This window comes from Glandiceps talaboti, chromosome 1 (genome assembly GCF_964340395.1).
Source record: "Glandiceps talaboti chromosome 1, keGlaTala1.1, whole genome shotgun sequence".
Taxonomy (NCBI): domain Eukaryota; kingdom Metazoa; phylum Hemichordata; class Enteropneusta; family Spengelidae; genus Glandiceps; species Glandiceps talaboti.
Window position 1 is genome coordinate 5,497,205 of NC_135549.1, and position 19,665 is coordinate 5,516,869.

Here is a 19,665-nt window from a genome sequence, read left to right on the forward strand (position 1 = left end):
TGAGTAGTGACAAACCCAAGTTGGGTTTTGAGTATTTTCCTGCTAAACAAAGAAAAATAACAGCATAATTATAAGGGTTACATGTACCCTTGCAAAAATATGGTAAAAGAGTGGGTATTTTCAATGTTTTCAGTCATATTTTGAACACCACAGAACTGCTGACAAAAGAGCACCTATTACATGTATTGCTATGATATAAATGATCAGGGTATTAAATCACAACATTTTGTTGAAGTATCTTAACATTAGCTTCATGTGAATAGTATAATAATGGTGTCCTTTGATAGCCCTTCCATTATAACTTAATCTAAATTTAAGTATCGATGGTCATGACTCAGGTAATCACATGTATTCATCCGCATAATTGCATAGATCCTACACATACACAATCGACTGATACTATGAGTCTGAAAGAGTACAGGTAAATGTATTATGTATATCTTATTCATTTCACAGAACTTGAAATTCAAATGATACTTATGCCATGAAATTAAGCTGCTAAGTTGATAGTCTAAGTTGCTAGACCCTTCAGGCTATTCTGCTTTTAAGGTGAACAAAGGTCTCTATGACTGAGGGCCCTTATAGACACACATACATACATACATACATACATACATACATACATACATACACACACACATACATACATACATACATACATACATACATACACACACACATACATACATACATACATACATACACACATACACACATACATACATACATACATACATACATACATACATACACACATACATACATACATACATACATACATACATACACACACACACACTTACACATACACACATACATACATACATACATACATACATACATACATATGACACATTGTCATCAATGATAAAATTCTGCATGTAGCTAGATTGAATAGTGTCTTTATCATTTTCAAAAGTTTTTACTGGTTTTCTATCCATATGAAATCTGAAATTGGTGTGAATCTTGAATTTTGAATTTTGAAGTTTGAATTCAAGGTCAGATTTTTTCAAAAAATGGTCTAGACTAGCTTCACCTTGACACAATAATGTTTTTAAACTGTGACAAATTTAATGTAAGTTAATCTGACTTACAGAATGCATGCATTAACCAATTAATGTATATGTAGTTCAGTGTGTTTTTATGCTATTGTCCAAGCAAAATTTGATCTAGATCCAGTGCTGGATAACAAATGAGCCATAGTTCTGGTTATTATGTTTAATCAACGAAGTGCTTGTGGCTCATGTTTTGTTACTTCAAAGTACAATTCAGAAGCTTACCCCTATTGGATCACAAAAGACTTACTTCGAATTACTGGTTTACATGTAATCTACAAACTTTTTGTGGCACATATAAGCATGGTGTTAAGGTTGTTTCAAGCAAACTTAGAAAGTAATTGATTTCAATTGAATTCAAATTAATATTCCACCAGAAAATGAAAACAAAATATACATCCTTTGAAAGTAATACAAAACAGAATTCTGGTGAGGGCCATGGACCAAACCTTCATGAAAATTAAGGCAAATTAGGGGTACAGGATATAACATCAAAATACATCTCCCGTGAATAATGATGGCTATTATGTCGGTGGAAAATCTGCCAGTGGATCACTGTGGATCACATGAGTCTGAGTGCTCTCACATGTGTTTTAGTAGAACAATCATACTGGAAAGCCTTTGGCACGAAATACTTTGCAATGCCATGGGCCAAACTTAAACCACTGCACAGAGTGATGTAAATGAACAAATTAAGATATGACACTCTATAAAGAAAGCAATTACAATTGAATACTAATACCTTGTTTTGCTGGAATAGCTGGTCTTTGGTTGACTGGTGGTGTATCACAAGTCAGTTGATTTTCTGTCTTCATAGCATTATAATAGTATTGACCATCATATACACACTGGTATGTATTCTCTGATGTTTCATATGGTAGTTCTGTCACTGTTATATTAATCTGTAAGTTGGTAATTCATGGTGACACATGAAGAAAAAAACATTTGACGTGAATAATTGTTTTTGAGTATGGGATGCACACCCCTTTTGAAGGGGGGGGGAGGGGGGGGGGGACTACTCCCTCCTCATCCAATCCTATAAAACATAGACTAGTGCACTGTACAACATTTTACCCACAACTCTCTCTGATTTGTAGTGTTGGACATCATCTCCTTGAAGTCAGACAAATCTCACCAGTGTATAGGGTTTTGTAAAAACATTTTTTCCATTTGGCAAGCGTAGAATTGCCACTGATGAGTTTCTGAATACCCATTTTTAACGGTTCTGGTATCAATGATTTATTGTATAAGGAATTTGTCAGCAGATTTTCTTGAAAAACATGAAGAATATTTGCGACGAAACTAAGAAAAAATATATGCACCTGTTATGACTTTGCCAAAGATATAGATTTATTTGAATAGGTATGACAAAAGAAATTTACATACTAAAACTCATCATACACACTGACTACCCAAGTTATTGACACTTTGACAGTGAAAAGTGTTTTATTCACAGCACATGCTTAATTTAGTTGTTAGTTCATTTTTGTACAAAATTTAGAACTTTATTTTTGATTCCCCTAATTGTACTTTTGCTACATATTAATTAAACTTAATTACTATGCTTAAAATGTTGAAAAGTATGGATTATTGAAAATGTTATAAAATAAGAACCTCCAAGCATACCAATCAGAGAGAGTTGTGGGTAAGATATTGTACAGTGCAGTGTAACAAAAAAAGGTCCACAGTAAAAACATGTAATGTGTATAAACTATGTACAGTTACAAGGTATACATGATTAAACCATAACCATTATAGTTTCTGTACTTTGTGATGTTACATGTACATTGAGCATGTATGCTCATGAAATGAGAAAATATCTAATATCATAGTACGTAGCATACAGGAAATTCTTTTAACTTGCACAGACCACTTGAAACAGCTATACACATACCTTTTCCATTGTATTAATTGGCATGCTGTCTGTGGGTACTATGTTAATGTCAACACATTCTGCATCTGTTGGGAATACATCCAGCCATCTTGATTGAGAAGTTGCATTTTGGCACTCACTAAGCAGGGAACATCTATTTGATGAAAAAAAAAATGTGCAGATGTTGATAAAGCACAACTGATGTAGGACTGGTTTATGTCTTAGTTACTTACAACATTGCCTGCATTTGCTGATATGGGGCTAGATGGTGTCTGAGTGTGTTAAACTTTTCGAGTTATGCAGTAATACAATGTATATTGCTTGTATACTAAAAATACGGCCACAATTTAGTAAAAAGTGACATGAGCAGAATTAATTCCTTCTAAAATTACAACCTATGCACATGATTTAAACGAAAATGGCAACAAATACATACTATAAAATGTCTGTGATATGCAATAACTGGCTTGATATTGATAATTGATCCTGAAAGTCAAGGTCAAGATCTTAAAAGTGAGCTTGCACCTGATAATAAGGGTAGACTCTTGATTGGAGTCTCTATGTATTACAGCTTCTGAGTTATACAGTAAATATTGATAAATATTTTTGACCATAAAGTATATGGCCATCATTGAGTCAAATTGCATGTGTCACAAAACAAAGTGATGCACATATACCTGTCGCTTTTGTACCAGGTTTGAATCGGAATTGGCATGTCTGAGAAATGACATATTATAGATGATTGGAAGGACACATGCACATGCAGAAGGAAGTATGGTCGCTAGCTTGCACATACGCACAGGTGAAGCCCATCATTATAATAGTTCCCCTTTTGGGAAGTCAATTACATATCACCGAATTAGTTGAATGATTAGAAAACAGTCTTTGCCTAGTAAAACAAGAATTGTGGACTACCTTCTCTCCAAGGTACACCAGCCACAATATGGATCCCAAGATGAAAAGCAACTTTCACATGTGGTATATTGACTGCACTTCTGTACCTTCAGTTTGTGAACCTAAAAGTAAGACAGTCAAATAACAGACAGATCCAGTAAGCTAGTCTATAAATCTGTGAGGTCATATCATACCTGTGTTCCTTATTTAATTTCAGTACTGTCTTCACTTGTTTATTTTATCATGTGATTATACATTGGCTGGTGTTAATATAAAGCAGTGACTTTTAAATAGCCATGTTAAGCAATATGCCTTTTTGTGGAATTAACCTGTCTAACAGGTATAGTTGCTAGTTCATTTGTTACATCTTTTGTTCATACTTATGAGCTTTCATTCATTAACATGTTTTTCTTTTGGAATTTCTTTGGGATTTTTGTAACTATGCTTTGAATATCATATCCTTGACTGTATAAAAAATTGAATAAATCCTGACTTTTGGCAGATATGGGTATGATCAAAATTTCATCTCTATAATATGACTGATACCATAACTCTTTCAAACAAAAGATCCCCTCAATTAATGCCAGGTTATATGAGGACTTCTAACTTTTTCTTTCACACTTATGTTTTCACTGAAAAAAATTATTTGCCTTATCTGCCCTTTACTGGAAACACATTAATATTAAAACATATTCTACACTGACTGAGGGCTTTGAAAATCTCAATTTACATGGTATATTAATTATAATAGGTTCTGTTTGGCTGCACAAGTGCATCCAAGATTTCATTGTGCAGTAGTCGGCACTGTTACTTCACCTGTTGTTCAGTTAGCACATACACATGATCCTGCACTGGTTGAGAAAACATCATATCAGGAAGGACAGCTGAAGAATCATCCAGTAGTGTTATGTTCTCATAAACATTAGCTGTAGTTGATGATATAAAGTGTACCTGCAGGTTTGAAGTAAATGACATGCAAACGTTGGTCAAAACTGTGTATCAAACAAAATACAATACAGTCATAAACTTTATTTTCACAAATTTTAGGCTGTGATAATGAATATTCTGGCCTGAAATTTCGTGGGGCCTGGTGTTTAGATGAACATTTTTTCATGATATTATGATCCCATCAAATGACATCTAAAGATGTGATGTTCAATCAATACAACTCAACTTCAAAAGTATGTGGGTATGATTTTGGTGGATATTTTTCTGGTGAGGTGTAGATGAAAAGTTGTTCATGCATGACAAGATGACTGCATTGTTGATATTGGGGTTTTAGGGAAAAAAAATTAATTTCAAAATTAATCGAACTACTCAATAGACTAAAATTTTGTTGTTGATTCTAATAAGAATGTGTAGATATACAAATGTAGTTCATGCATCTTTCAATACAAGACAATATGCCAAGAAGTACTAGAACTTCAAATTATAGTTACAAAAAAACTAGTTTTGATCAAAAATCTTACTCAGAAAATTCTTATATATCACATTTGATACGGCTGGTGGTAGTATTTCTAGCTATAGGGGTGTCTCAAAATGATGAAAATTAGTCATTGGAAGATGGTGCGATCAAATTGTTATCACATGTAATTTAGATCTGGAAATGGTATTGCTGCAAACTTCGAGGTCATTGTTTATAAGTAAATGACCTTGTTCTAATTAATTGTGTTGAATTCATGGTGCTACTTAAGTTTTAGGATAACACTTTACCAAATATTGTTCATGTACCTTCTTTATCTGTCCAGTGGAGGTTCCAATAATTCCTACAGTATGTTGTTCCACTGTTGTCATGGCAATAGATGATGTTAATATGTCACTGTACTCAAGAACTGCTTCATTTACTACAGGATCTACACCATTGGAATAAATGTATAGGTCACTGGTATAACACTCATATTCACTAGGATCCTGTAAAATTAAGAAACAATCTATATATTACACAGACTAACTATTAATACAATTGTATTTGGTAAAAGTCATGATAATAACTAAACATGCTGTCATGCAGGTGTAAAAATGCAATTTGTTTTAAATTCATCTTATACAATTCACAAAGAACTTGTGACTGTAGGTTGTTGAACTTTGAACTATTTCACAAAAAATAATTACAGATCATTCTATTCTGTTCTTTTCTATTATATATTATATAAGGTATATAGTTCATTCATCCTTGAAAAGAACTTTGTGCACTTTTGTGTGTCTAATAGATAAAATTGACTTCAAAAAAGCCCCTCAAATACTGAATGACAGCATGATTTAAAAGAAACTGGTGACCTAGCATAAACGAATACTACAAAGTGTCTGTGATTATTTGCAGGAATGGTTTGATTTTGAATTGACCTGGACAGTGTAAGTGAAGGTATGGTACAAAAAAAAAAGTGTTTGCAAAATGCAAGAATTGGTGCCTCAATAATGATAGTCTTTCCTGAAGTTCAAGGTCAGTTCATCACTGTCGCACAATCAGAATCAGAATTGTACGTATTAATCCTGCTATGGGAAAAAGAACACACAAAATAGAACCAATTGTGTTGTAGCAATTAATACTCACTGTATTTGGCTTTTGCTATAAGCATGGTCTTGGCATATTTGCTTACATCTTTAAATGTTTAGCTGCTTGCCTATTAATCCCTATTATTATTTTTTATGAAATATACCATCATTTGACTTTTGTTATGGGCATGGTCTTGTTGCTTGGCATATTTGCATACATTTTTTGAATCTTTTAATCACTTTGCTACCCTTCCCTGTTTTCATCTTTGCAATACAAACCATCATTTGGCAGTTGCTATATGGGTGTGGTCTTGCTGCTAGGCATATTTACAAAACCCACATCTCTGATGCAATCATTTTCATTTGAACAATTTCCCAACTAGACACCAGAAGTAACATGACCACCAAATATCAAACTAATCGGTCCAGCAGTTTTTGATTACACACACACACACACACACACACACACACACACACACACAAACATGAGTTTTCAGATTCTGCTATATGTACAATATGATTATTATTATGAGGAATGACAATCAAAAACCAGTAATTATAGACTCTGCATAATTGCAAAGTATATTAATATTGTGAAATTCAGCAGTATTTAACATTTTTAAGTACTTTTTTCAAGCATCAAGAATTTGTTTCTTGTATCAAGTTTTTGTTAAGAATTCCACATTACAGAATTGAGCCATTGGCTAAGGAAGTGGGGTTTCTTATCTTTCTTATCACTGAATAATAATTGTTGGCAATATTTACAAATGTGATAAAGCACTATTACATAACATATCAGGCAAAGCTATAACACATCAGGCAAAGCTAAGCTCAATGTCATATCAGTTGTACTGACCCATTATCAGTGACATTGCAAATAGCTTTAGAGATGCAAACAATTTTTATGACACCTGACTTGCTGGTTCACCAAGTTGGGGAAAGTCGCACTTGAACCGCTAGTGGCAAATATCTGTCATGATTTTTTGGTAGTGTATGCTTGGGAGGCATTCAGCTGAGATTTTTCAAAATCAACCCAATTTGACACACTCATCAGCTCACACTAAGCATAAGAACTTACTGTTATTGGGTGATGATAAACAAGTAACACCCCCCCCCCCCACCCCATCATCAGTTTTAATACATAGTCAGAGTATTGTCCTTCAGTCATATATCCTTTTAATGCAAATTTATCATATTGCATGTAACTTTACATGTTCAACGCCTCTATTTTTGATGATGATGTGTACATCTTTCTGTCAAAGGTGCTACACTACATTAATAAATGAATAACTTACAGTTATTGTTGTTACTGGGTTACAAGTAGCTCCTGTCATTATTTTCAATTCATAGGAGGGATCATTTCCTCTGATACATTCTAGAATAGCATCACTGAATCCTTGTTCTATGTCATTCATTCTGTACATACACACTGCTGACTGATGACTTGGTACTGGTTTATTGTTGGTGACTGTCTCATGTTTAGCAAATACTGCAAACAGTACTTCTTCTCCATCAGACAATCCTAGTTCTGAGGTTATATCAGTTGCAGGTCTGATAACATGAGCTGCTTGTATCAGATTGTATAGGCTGTCATCACTGCCATGGCACTCTAGTGTTACTTCAGTGTATGATTCAAATGTATTTAAATTAGCATTCTCCTGTTGACACACTCTGGTTATTCTTGATATGTAGTCTGAGTTCACGTTATCTGGATCTTCTCTTTGTATCACTAGAAAGTAGCTGTAACCATGATAACTGAATCCTGACACATAATGAGTGATAAATGTATTATATGTAGTACTTACTCTTGTTATCAATGCTTGGTTTGTTCCAACAGTGGCTATAATAAATGGATTGGACGCTGTTATTTGTCTTAAACTTACAGCTGGGTCACCGTATGTTTCTGGAGTCCTTGTTACTCCCACATACAACATTAGCTCATCACCATAACCAGATGCAATAAACCCTACAGTACTGTCTTCAGTTCTAGGTGATGCTACATATACACCATTATTATTCACATATATGGACAAGTCTTCAAGATTCCGCAGTTGACAGTAACCTTTGTAACTACCACAAGTCACTATGTTGTTATCATCACTTTTAATAGATAATATCTTGTTGTAATTGTCAATCCATCCTTCATCTGGATCCTCTACTGGTCCTGTAGATACATTGTGTTCTAACTTCAAATCACTAGTCAGTTTATAGATATTATTTACACCTCCAATGTACACATCACCAGAGTGATTTACTGTCAGGTGGTTGAAACCAATGGAGTTGATGTCATCAAATCGAGCTACTTCATAGATTTTGGCATGACAACACGCTGTCAGGCAGGTAATAATGGAAATAAATCTCCATGTGTTTCTTGACATAATTGATGTGTACAATTACCACTGTGCAGAAAGAAAATATGGAAATATACTAATAACACCAAATTTACATTAATTTTTTAATATCAGAAATATTATGACAAACCCCGGTGTGAGTGCAAGTGTGGCGTACTCATGGATTTCAGACCAGTAAACCCTTAGTAGTTTTGTAATTACAATTTTGATAGAGTAATATATCACATTTTATCCATGAAATTGCATAATTATGTAAAAAAAATGTGGCTATTAAAATCATGTCTGTCACAAACAGTTCTACATCTACACATCCCTAGAAACAAAAAGAAATATCCTAACTATGTTTTAGACCTATGGACATTAATTTTGGAACAACTTTTTTCTTCTCAAATCACATAGAACTAATTTGCATACTTCTGTTAGGATTCTTTATGTCAAGAAAGATTCCTCATGTACAATGTCCCTAGCAACATCTCCACCAAATATCTGGTCAGTAAGCACAGTATTTTTGCCGTTCTTAACTGAAAACAATAATATTAAGACCTTTCTTTGAACATCTCTGCTCGGATTATCATGTCACAATGGATGGTGTCAATGACTTACATATAAATGTACATCACGTCCAGAAGAAATACAGTAAAGGTTATTTCCTGGTTTATTGTTCAACTTTACTCTCTATTGTACTTTAAATGTTCATGTACAACATAAATCAAAAACAATTGTATCACCAGCATTATAATCCACTATGCACATCAAACTAGAATTAAAAGGGCTCCTTTAAAATGATGTTTTTGAGTGTTTTTAAGAGTAGTGTAAGTACATATAGGTAAAATCTAAGTTGGTTTTTCAGAAATACTAATAAGTTCCCCATCAAGATTCCTATATGTTACTTGAAAAACCTCTGAGTCAACACAACAGAAACATAAGATATTCAAAATCAACAATTCAATGTGCCCTGTACAGCCACAGATGAGTAGTCTGTGGTATTGACAAGTAGTTAAGGGACTAGTCACTTTCTGTAGCCAGGGTGGGGTGGGGGTTGTCAGTGGATTTTTCAATCAGGCCACCAAAGCGTCACTGACTGACTGAATTTATTCTCGTGACTAAAAACTTTAAAACTTAAAAGATAGCATCATACTAAACCAGCAATTACGCAGGGTAAATATATTTAAAAAAAAAAAGTTTGATAGCACCTTGACAGTAAAAGGTTGGGGGAAAGCTTGAGATGGAAATAAATACATTCCTCATGGGAGGGTCCCTAGGGGGTCTTCCGCTACAAGCTCTGGAGAAGTTAAAGCCAATTTGCAGGCTATTCAGACCCTTTCAGACAATAATTTTCAAGCTAAGTACAACACCACCTGCTTTACAAGCACCAACACGTAAAAAGCTGCTGCAACTACATAGGGATGAAAAGGTTCAGCTTTAGACTATGATATGTCCACCTCTTGTGGGGAGGGGGTCATATGGGGTCTTGCAAGCTCTGGTCCAGGTTTTTACTCTTAAAAGCCAACTTCTAGGCTATTCAGAGCCTTTCAGGCAATAACTTCCAAACTTTACAAGACAGCACTATCAAGTATCAAAAAATAAACTATTCTTTACACATTTGGTTGAAATGTGTGTTCTTAAAAAGTTAAATGATATTATTATAAAGGTTCACACAACTGATAGATATATCATTGGCACGAGGAGAGTTTGAGAGTTTCTTTACTTTAAGAGTCTTTTAAAGCAAGTTTTAGACTATCCTGGCAATAAGTTCACATCTTTAAAGATATCTAAAATTAGCAATTAATCTTATATATAGGGTTAAAATGTTGAAAAGTTGAATATTATTAAGTATTATGACAGTAAAAGATTGGTGCATATGGGGATTAATTGTTGGTTGACTGTACGAGTGACCTCTGGGGGTGTGGTAGTCCTGCAGCAGGTCTCCCCTAGCAGATCTGGAGGTGTTTTGGCTCTATTAATTAAGGCAATTTTAGGTTATTCATATTCACAGCTTCAAAAAGCATCACTGTATGTTAGAGAATGTGAGGTGCTCATACCTACTACCGGTATACATGTATAATACAAACTGGATCTGATGGGAGGTGGTAATTTATCGTGTTGATAACATGTAGTGTCCAAAATTGAAAGCTTGCAATGCGTATTAATCCCTTCATACAAGAGTAAAACAACTACATATAGTGTGTGTCAGTAAAACAACTACATATAGTGTGTGTCAGTAAAGGAAAGTGAAAAGAATGCTCAAATTGAAAAAGTAACAATTTTTATTTTTTGTCAAAATCAAATTTCTGGTTTATACATGAAGTTGCGAGTTTACTGACACACACACACTCTATGTAGACTCTTTTGAAAAATATGGTAAATAGCAAATGTTTGATTTCACCAATGTGAGTGTGAACTTTGTAAATTACACTAGTGATAATACTCATCTTACCACCTAAAAGTAAGCAAGTGTGGATTAATATTTTCATATTCATGTGTATTATCTTGTCCAAGCTTTAAATGAAACGTATACAGCCTTCAAAAATAACAACCCTATCACACCCTTGATCAGGCTTGTTTTATAACATTGTTATAATGGCGCTATAGAAAATAAATAAATGTTAAATGTAAATTGTTTTCAATTATCTCAAAATATTGAACTGATTGACTTCAGCGAATACAAAATGTACTATAATTGTCATAAAGTACTGGAATGTTCTTTGTCTACAATCAATAAGTCAGAGGTTGAAGTCACATCACTGACAAACATGACGTAGCATGTAGATAATTTATGTAATCCATGTACATGTCCTGCGAGCAACTAAAAACATTTAGCTATTGAATTTGCCAATCTCAAAACATTTTCACCACTTGCAGTGAATGTTAGCTATTATTATTAATTAGTGCTTTGAAATGGCAAAACATAGTGATGTACATGTAGGATATTCTAGGTATAGGGGGAAATGACTTGATAAAAAATGTATATGTGCATGGAACTGCTGATGTGAATTTAGATCACATGGGGAAGAGAAGATTGGGCCTGGGATAGACCGTACATCATTTGGGGCAGCGTTCAAAAATATTGTTTGTCCAAAGAAAATTGAAACAAGAATTTTCCCAATTGGAGATGATTATTGTATGTTTTACAACACAGTTTGTTTCTAACCCCTTTGCCACCAATATATTGGCTTAGACTATAACGAATTTATGAAAATAGTGTCAGGGGAGGTTGACTTTTATTTCTAAGCTAATAGAGCAATCATAAAACTGACAAAATTACAGTTATTCTAATGCATAATGACCATTTTAATATATCTTAAAATCATAAAGTTACTGAGATAACACATTCACAGCTTAAAATGCATGGTGTAATGTACTACACTACCGGGTAGTTTAGAACATGTAAATGCCATATGATTTGTGTGGATAGCATTAAAACCCAATTACTCCACAAATCAGCTCCAAACTTTGTGAAAGTTATGGAAATCAAATGTCAAAAAAAAAAACAATCAATGCACAAAGGTTACATTTTTCTTTTTTGGGGGAAAATATAACATCAGGTATATGAAATAATATCCTGTAACTATATGGCTAGCAAATCTGGTATGTAATCTATGTGATATTGATTGTATGCAAGACTTTTTATGATACAGTTGGAAATGTACAGATACATTCGACCTAGAAAACTCACTGCCATTCCCCAATATCTCTCGTCGTTCAGCCAATGAAGATACAATGATGTTAAAAAGGCCTAGTTGCTATGAGTCAAAAGACAAGTAGTGATAAAATCCTTAGTTCATGAGTGCTTTCAAGCTGATCAGTGAGGAAAATTATTGGAGAATAATATAACCACATCACTGCAGCATATTAGTTTAACTTATAAAAAAATTCATATTTCAAGCACTGCAGAACAAATGATGTAGACCCTAAACCATACAACAACTGTGCTATACATTTTTGTATTTTGTACATGCAAACCCATTATTATTAACTTGGTTTGTATGGCATACAGGTAAGATTAGAATAACTGTGTATTCCATTCATGATGAGTGAGCAGTTTAAATTGAAGTTTTATATTTCATGTGGCATTTTATTAATGAACATTATCATTCACGATAACATGGAATTATTAAGATAGGTTGTGTGGCTACCAAAGCCAAAATTTGACAATGTCACTTGATTATGAGATAGTTAACAATTCTTATATGCATTTGAGAGTTGCTGTGCCATGATTACACAATTATTCATAATTTATAAGCCTCCTGTAAAATGATATGATTCACTTAAAAAAGTTAATAATTGTTCAGACATGAAAAAGACAACTATTTCCTGGATTGTTGAGACACACAATAGTTTATCATGTACAACATGCATTGTACATAGTAAAACACTGCGCAAACACTTGTAGAGTTGAAATCCAGCCACTCACTAATAATTCATCCAGTCCTATAAAAAGCTTTTGATTTTGTAAGGACACTTGACAGCAACAATTTTCTAGCTGTTACTAGCTATTGATCACTGTCCTACAATTTAATCACAGAAAACAGAGTAGAGTAACTTTTTTCAACTACAATAATTACTTTAACTTTAATGATATGTGCATTTCAAAAAGTGTTCTCCTTAGGCCAGAAAAAATACAAAAAAGCTGTTCAATGGGCCCGACCTAACAATATTTTTGCCATTTCAATTTTTTTTTTTTTGGTGATGGGCAAAATATCCTCATGTGGGCTTCACATGTCCATAAAATGACTGCTGGACTACTGTGCACACTTCATTTCAAAATTAGTTAAAGGGCATTGCTTTATCGCTTCTGAATAATACATATAATAATATGCAATACATGTACAGTACATTTGAGTCAATTCCAAATTATTTAATCAATATACAGTTGTTTACTTGGCTCTAAGCATGCATACAAGAGTGAATTGAGATAATAAACTGAGCTGTTGCATATCCAATGTGCACTAAAGGAACAAACAAAATTTATGACAATGGGAAGAGGGCTGAGAAGTCATTGGGCCATCAAAATTCTGATAGTTTGAAATAGGAATTTGAAATGTTTTGCTCTTTATTTATGATTTTTTTTTTAACCATACTAAAGGAGAAGTCATTTACCAAGTGCACATCTGCAAAATATCTTTCAGTTTTGCCACTACAAAATATAGTGAGATAATATGTAATGCATACTTGCATGAATGTCTCTCAATTCTGGTATTTTGATACCATATTCAAGTATTGTAATACTTAAAATGATATGTCTGTGGTTTGATATTTTATGCCTCTAAATGGCCGCCTATATGTTATTATTTTCAAAACAGTTTTCATCTTTGGAGGTGTCTCCTCCCAATCAGTAGCAATCACTGATAATCTTCAAGATGAAAGGTGGTTGGGAGTCCCTGTATTAGGTTACAGCTCATTATGAGCCATCTCCTTATGCCTGTGAAATCCACATCCTTTGTAAAGTAATCTCCTTTGGACTGTAATTAATTATAGTTGGTTATCACTGTTTTTTTAATGCACCATTGTACCATATGATTTTATATCTCCACTGTAGTGCAGGTGACAGAATGGGTGGCTAAATTAATTCTGGAGTTTCATTTGGCGGGTTAACGTTTTTTTGAGGAGTGGGGAAGAGGTACTACAAAATTTGTTTTAACTGTAAAATGTGTACATTTCCTAACTGTAGAACTGATGCTGGAAATCAATTGCCATAGAGACAAATTGCAAAAATGCAAATTGATAAAAAGCAAATTGACTGAATAATTTAAGTACTCATGTAAACTAAACTAAACTTGAAATGTAAACTCATCATAAAATATGGCTTCCCTATGTTTACATCCTTGCCCAATATTGTAAAAAAAAAAGTCGACCTACCTACCTAATGTGGTGGGCTATGTTGCCAGTTCAACAGCTGAGAAAAAAAAATAGGTGGGGTCAGGGGCACGGAAAAAATTAGGTGCAAAGTGGAGGGGGGGGGGGGTGAAAATTCTGAAGTTCTGAAAGGGGGTGGGGGTCATGTAATATTTTGCTCATGATTTAAACCACATGCCTTTAAACCCCAGGAGCAATAGTTTACTGAGTAAAGTTGCAAAAAACTGTCTTGCAGCTTTGCTGCAATAACTTATCAAACCTATATTGAATCATCATGAGGAAGACTCCGCAAGAGTATTGAAGACAATATTCAAGTATTCTATGGCTTTCAATAATGTGTATGGTTTGAATATTTGTCATGTTTCTAAATGGACTCCTACATGTCTTGATTTTCAAAAGTGCTCACCGTGGGAGGGGGACATATCGCCCACAGCCTAACCACTAGTAATCATGATGATGCTGTTTCTCTCCCACATCAATATTGCAATGGAAAGTCTTGCTAGCCAAGTATCTCCAATTTACAGTCCCAATGTTTAGTGTGTCATGCATACTTCTCCAGAAAGTGAGATTAGATGGGGGTGGGGTACTGTATATATATATGTCACGTTACCCAACATTGTAATCAGAACAGTTGCTTTTGTTTGTGGTTTATTCCATTTTCAGACCATATGTGTCGAGTTTTTTTTTTATCCAGAAGCATTCACATGTTAGTCTGTATGATTTGTTCTTCCATATCTTTTCAAGTCCTACTACTTTGAAGTCATCAAGGGAGTGGTTGGCATGAGTTGAAGTGGTTTTTTATTGGATCTGTTTTGTTTTTGTTCCTTATCAGTGATAAATGGTTTGTTTTTATTCCTTATCAGTGATAAATTGTTCTGCATGCTGGGTGTAGATGGTATCTCCTATTTCTCCAATGTACTAGTTTATTATTTGTCCATACTTCCCACAATCTCAGACCACTAAGGTAGTGGTCTTACTTAGTCACAATGTGTACCATATATTACATTTGTCATTTGCTGTTTTGCATATATAATCTCTAGCCTTTGGGGATCTGCAAAAATTCTTGGGTTCATGGGGGGGTTGAATATTTTTGAAATCACAGACGGATGGGGTATGCACGTGTGAGTGCGAAATATTTTTAGACAATAATATTTTTTCTTTAGGCCCTCCCCTGCTTTAAATTCTGCTCATTCTGTAATAATAAAACAAATGTCAAGGCTTACCAAAGTTTTGTTTGGACTTCTCGATCTAAGTCAGTGCTAATTTTTTTAGAAATGATATATTGTTTCCTTAGCATAGTTATATTACATTGTAAATCAAATGATTTATCTATATTGTATATTAGCGCTAGTACTCAGACCACTAGAGACCACTAGGTCTGAGATTAGTAGCACTTTCTCCATGGGGATCAATTCATTTGGCATAATGGCAGGGCACAAAAGAAACTACACAGTGTGTTTGCATAAATTTATTCTGAGATGTTACTGGACACTGTACACATAGTATGATGTGCATGACGTATGTTTATTGTATACCTTCAAGTTGGAAGCATAAAAGAAAAGTGGCCCAATTTTTTGTCAATTTATCAAAGACCGTACCTGGTACGATTGAACTGTCAACAAGTTTTAATATGACATGATGTGTTAATTTTAGAACTTCATTATATGACTTCATCATTTTGTAGAAGTATAATTATAATATTACACAACTATTTTGTGGTCTTTGAGATATTAACTTTTATTACTAATCAAGACAAGGTGATTGGATATTGAATCTCAGATGATGTCTTTCATAAGACTTAAGAATACGTCATACTCTAACAATAGCGATTTTGTGTAAACTTTGAAATGTATTTCATGTTGAGATTTTGGGCCTATCTAAAAAAGGGGAAGGATGGAGATGGAGATTGGTCATGTAATAAAATCTAAAAATGGGGAAGGATGGAGATGGAGATTGGTCATGTAATAAAATCAACCAAGTGGTTAGCTTGGCGTTTGTTGAACCAGATATGAATGTTTCGTTGTGTGCACCCATTACATGTAATGTTGATTCGTATGATGAAAATACTGGTGACTCATAAATATTCACACCACCCTATGTACAGTACAACACAGGTTGTAGGGAGCATGTAATTGATTGATGGATCTCAATTGATTTATTTATTGATTTATTATTTGGTTGAATGATTGATCGACTGAATGATTAATTTTTGTGGTGAAGTAAAACTTATTGTGTGTGTGATATATTGATCAACTGACTCATTAATTTTTGTTTAGTTTTCTCTTTGTAATTCACTCTTTATTGACTAAATAAAGACATCTTATCCATCCTTCTCCTCTTATGTAAATTAAAACACACATAATCTCATAATAGTGAACAGATTGTTACATTAACACATTTCCCTTTATCTCTTATCTTCTGGGAGATTATCACAGTGCATGTTCCAGTGTTTGTCCTTTGTGATAATCACCCAGTAGATAAGAGATAAAGCAAGCAATTTTCATGGTAACTTATCCCTGCTAATTATGAGATTAGGGGTGTCTTAATTTAGATAAGAGGACAAGAATGGACAAGATGTAGTCAATGAAGTGAGAATTATTTATACTGTTATACAGCTGAAAGAGAGAAAAGTAACAGGGAAAGAAGAAAAAAGTTTTATATCACCACAAAAATCAATGAGTCAATTGACCAATCATTCAATCAAATAATAAATAAATCGATACATCGATCGCTTGATACTTGCTCACTGAACCCTGTGGGTACAAATGCGTTACACTGTAACACATGAGGGCTTTTTGGTTTTTCTTTTTTAGCTTTTCAGTTCCAGGATTCCCGCCGGAATGATAAAAAGCTCAAAAAAAACCTTCAAAATAAAATAATAAAGCCACAGTTATTGCAGCAACCTTGCACTGTACTTGTACAGGTACCCACTGACAGTAAGTCCGAAAGCAAACATGACAAACAGCCTGCTATAAATTATAAACTACCTCGACACGGCGACAACTCAACTTCGCAAGCATGTCTACCATCATCTCCCCCTATATACATGATCCATGGTTCATATATAAATTGACGCTAGAGTTGCTAGTCATATACATTGACCATTTTCGACCGGGTCTATTCATTACAAGAAAGTCTACTCACCCAATCACAATTTCTCTAAAGTGTTCACTGAAAAATGAGTTGTAAATTTAAGAACATGGACTCTGGAGATTGACGGTCCTACGAACTTTGCAGTTTCCTTGTTTATACGCGGAAATAATAAGGATGCCAATTTGCATATGAATAAGTTGATTACCCATAATCCATTGCGCCGTGAAACAAGTACTACATTGTACTTTAATGAAATCGCACCAAGTTCACTACTTCAGATTGTATGTATCAAGTCACGGTGTACTTGCAAATGTTTCGTGCAATCCGACAATCCACAGATCCAGACCGTATAACCAAATTAGTCGATCTAATATTTAATAACTTTACAACGACTCGAACCTGGACTTATACTGAATGTGATGACTAGGTGTGTCCCATTCACAGACATTTATAGTGCAATTCGCAGTTTCGGCCAATGCAATGTATGATTATATTTAAGTACGATAAAAGTTAGATTTTATGACGCAGCAAACTGTACGTTTGAAACATGTAAAAAAACAACTACTACTTATAAATAACATGTCAAAATAGAGCTAAAATGTTACAGCTGACACTCATAATACAATATTGAAGTGTTTGACAAAACAGGAAGGTACACACCTTAGATAACCTCTGTTTACAGACCACACCGGTCACACATTTATTTCCTATCATCCAATTGTAAGAATTCACTACCATCACAGCCAGGGTCACAGCTGTACTAGTATAGTGCACTTCTCCACATTCCCACCATCACCCCTTTCAACCTCCTCTTGGCAGCTGACCTGGTCTATGACACTTTGGGGGACCGTCTTCTTACTTCTGCCCCCATTCGCCTCCAACCACAGGGAGCTCAGGCTCAGTTAGTTTTGTTTACAAATACAAACAAACAAGTAAACAAACACAATACAAACAAGTAAACAAACAAACAAATAAATAAACAAGTAAATGCACAAACAAAAACAAGTAAACAAACACAAAATAAACCGACAAATGAGTGGATACATACGTGAGTAAACGACAACAAACCAACGAACAAACAAACACTAACACCCCCCCCCCGCAATGGTCACATCTAATCTAGAAATAACCCAATTCCAGATGTGACCATTGCGGGGGGGGGGGGGGTAGTGTTTGTTTGTTCGTTGGTTTGTTATCGTTTACTCATGTATGTATCTACTCATTTGTCGGTTTATTTTGTTTGTTTGTTTACTTGTTTTTGTTTGTGTATTTACTTGTTTATTTATTTGTTTGTTTACTTGTTTGTATTTTGTTAGTTTACTTGTTTGTTTGTATTTGTAAACAAAACTAACTGAGCCTGAGCTCCCTGTGCTCCAACTGGCATCACTCGGCCTCCAAAAGGCCCCGACTCGCTTCAACTGGCACCACAATGCATACTCACCCATCTTGCCATCGACCAGATCAGTAGTGCCCTCTGCCCAAAGTGGTTTTTGGTTTATGCTGGATTTATTTGATATGTAGTTACCTTTGCCTTTGTTATTTGTGTCTTGCATTATTGTTTTAGTATTATTTTATTTCCACTTGTTTTCTAACTTATCTGGATGTGTGTGTCAAACTGTTAATAATCAATTTCTGAATAGTCCCCCCCCCCCCCAATTACCTTATGAATTTGGTGATTATAATGTATTTTTTTCTTCATAGATTAAGCCCAACCAGATTTCATGTCGAAAAATGCAACTATAGTTTATCTGTTTAATAGATAAACTGCAGTTGCCTTTTTCGACATGAAATACGGTTGGGCTTAATCTATGAAGAAAAAAGTACATTGTAAAGCCTGTAATGACCAAATTCTTAAGGTAAATGGGGGGGGGGGGGGGGGGGTTGGGGTTGGATCATGACTTTACGTAATTATATAAATTACTGTACTCAGGGTATATTGTATGGGCTGAGTTGAAAGTGTATCAAGATGTTCTTTGTATAAATAATAACTGTGTCACGGTATCAGAGTGCTGATACCGTGAGTGCATAGTGCATAGTTTCATTCTTCTTT

General features: G+C 34.4%; 2 protein-coding genes across 2 annotated transcripts in view; both read right to left on the reverse strand.

The window, feature by feature from the left end:
• The window catches only part of LOC144439725 (plexin-B-like), a 47,537-nt gene extending 45,605 nt beyond the window's left edge, over positions 1–1,932 (reverse strand). Inside the window, exon 1 of the mRNA XM_078128962.1 lies at positions 1,798–1,932. Within this exon, the coding sequence (XP_077985088.1) occupies positions 1,798–1,870 (73 nt within the window). The 5' untranslated portion in view covers positions 1,871–1,932. The remainder of the gene's footprint in view (positions 1–1,797) is intronic.
• A 1,005-nt stretch (positions 1,933–2,937) lies between these two features.
• Positions 2,938–17,771, reverse strand: LOC144433166 (plexin-B-like). Its single transcript, XM_078121511.1, has 6 exons — positions 17,667–17,771; positions 7,611–8,714; positions 5,554–5,733; positions 4,639–4,773; positions 3,844–3,944; positions 2,938–3,082 (listed from the first exon to the last, which is right to left on the reverse strand). Exons 2-6 carry the CDS (start codon positions 8,691–8,693, stop codon positions 2,938–2,940), a joined length of 1,644 nt encoding a protein of 547 aa, XP_077977637.1. The 5' UTR covers positions 8,694–8,714; positions 17,667–17,771.
• Between the last annotated feature and the right edge of the window lie 1,894 nt (positions 17,772–19,665).

Excerpts from the sequence above, each read along its gene's own strand:
- LOC144433166 (XM_078121511.1), bottom strand. The coding sequence starts at position 8,693 with ATGTCAAGAAACACATGGAGATTTATTTCCATTATTACCTGCCTGACA. Across the intron at positions 3,945-4,638 it reads ATGTGCTAACTGAACAACAG|GTTCACAAACTGAAGGTACA; the intron begins GTGAAGTAACAG and ends TCTTACTTTTAG. Across the intron at positions 3,083-3,843 it reads TGGTGTACCTTGGAGAGAAG|ATGTTCCCTGCTTAGTGAGT; the intron begins GTAGTCCACAAT and ends TTCATCAAATAG.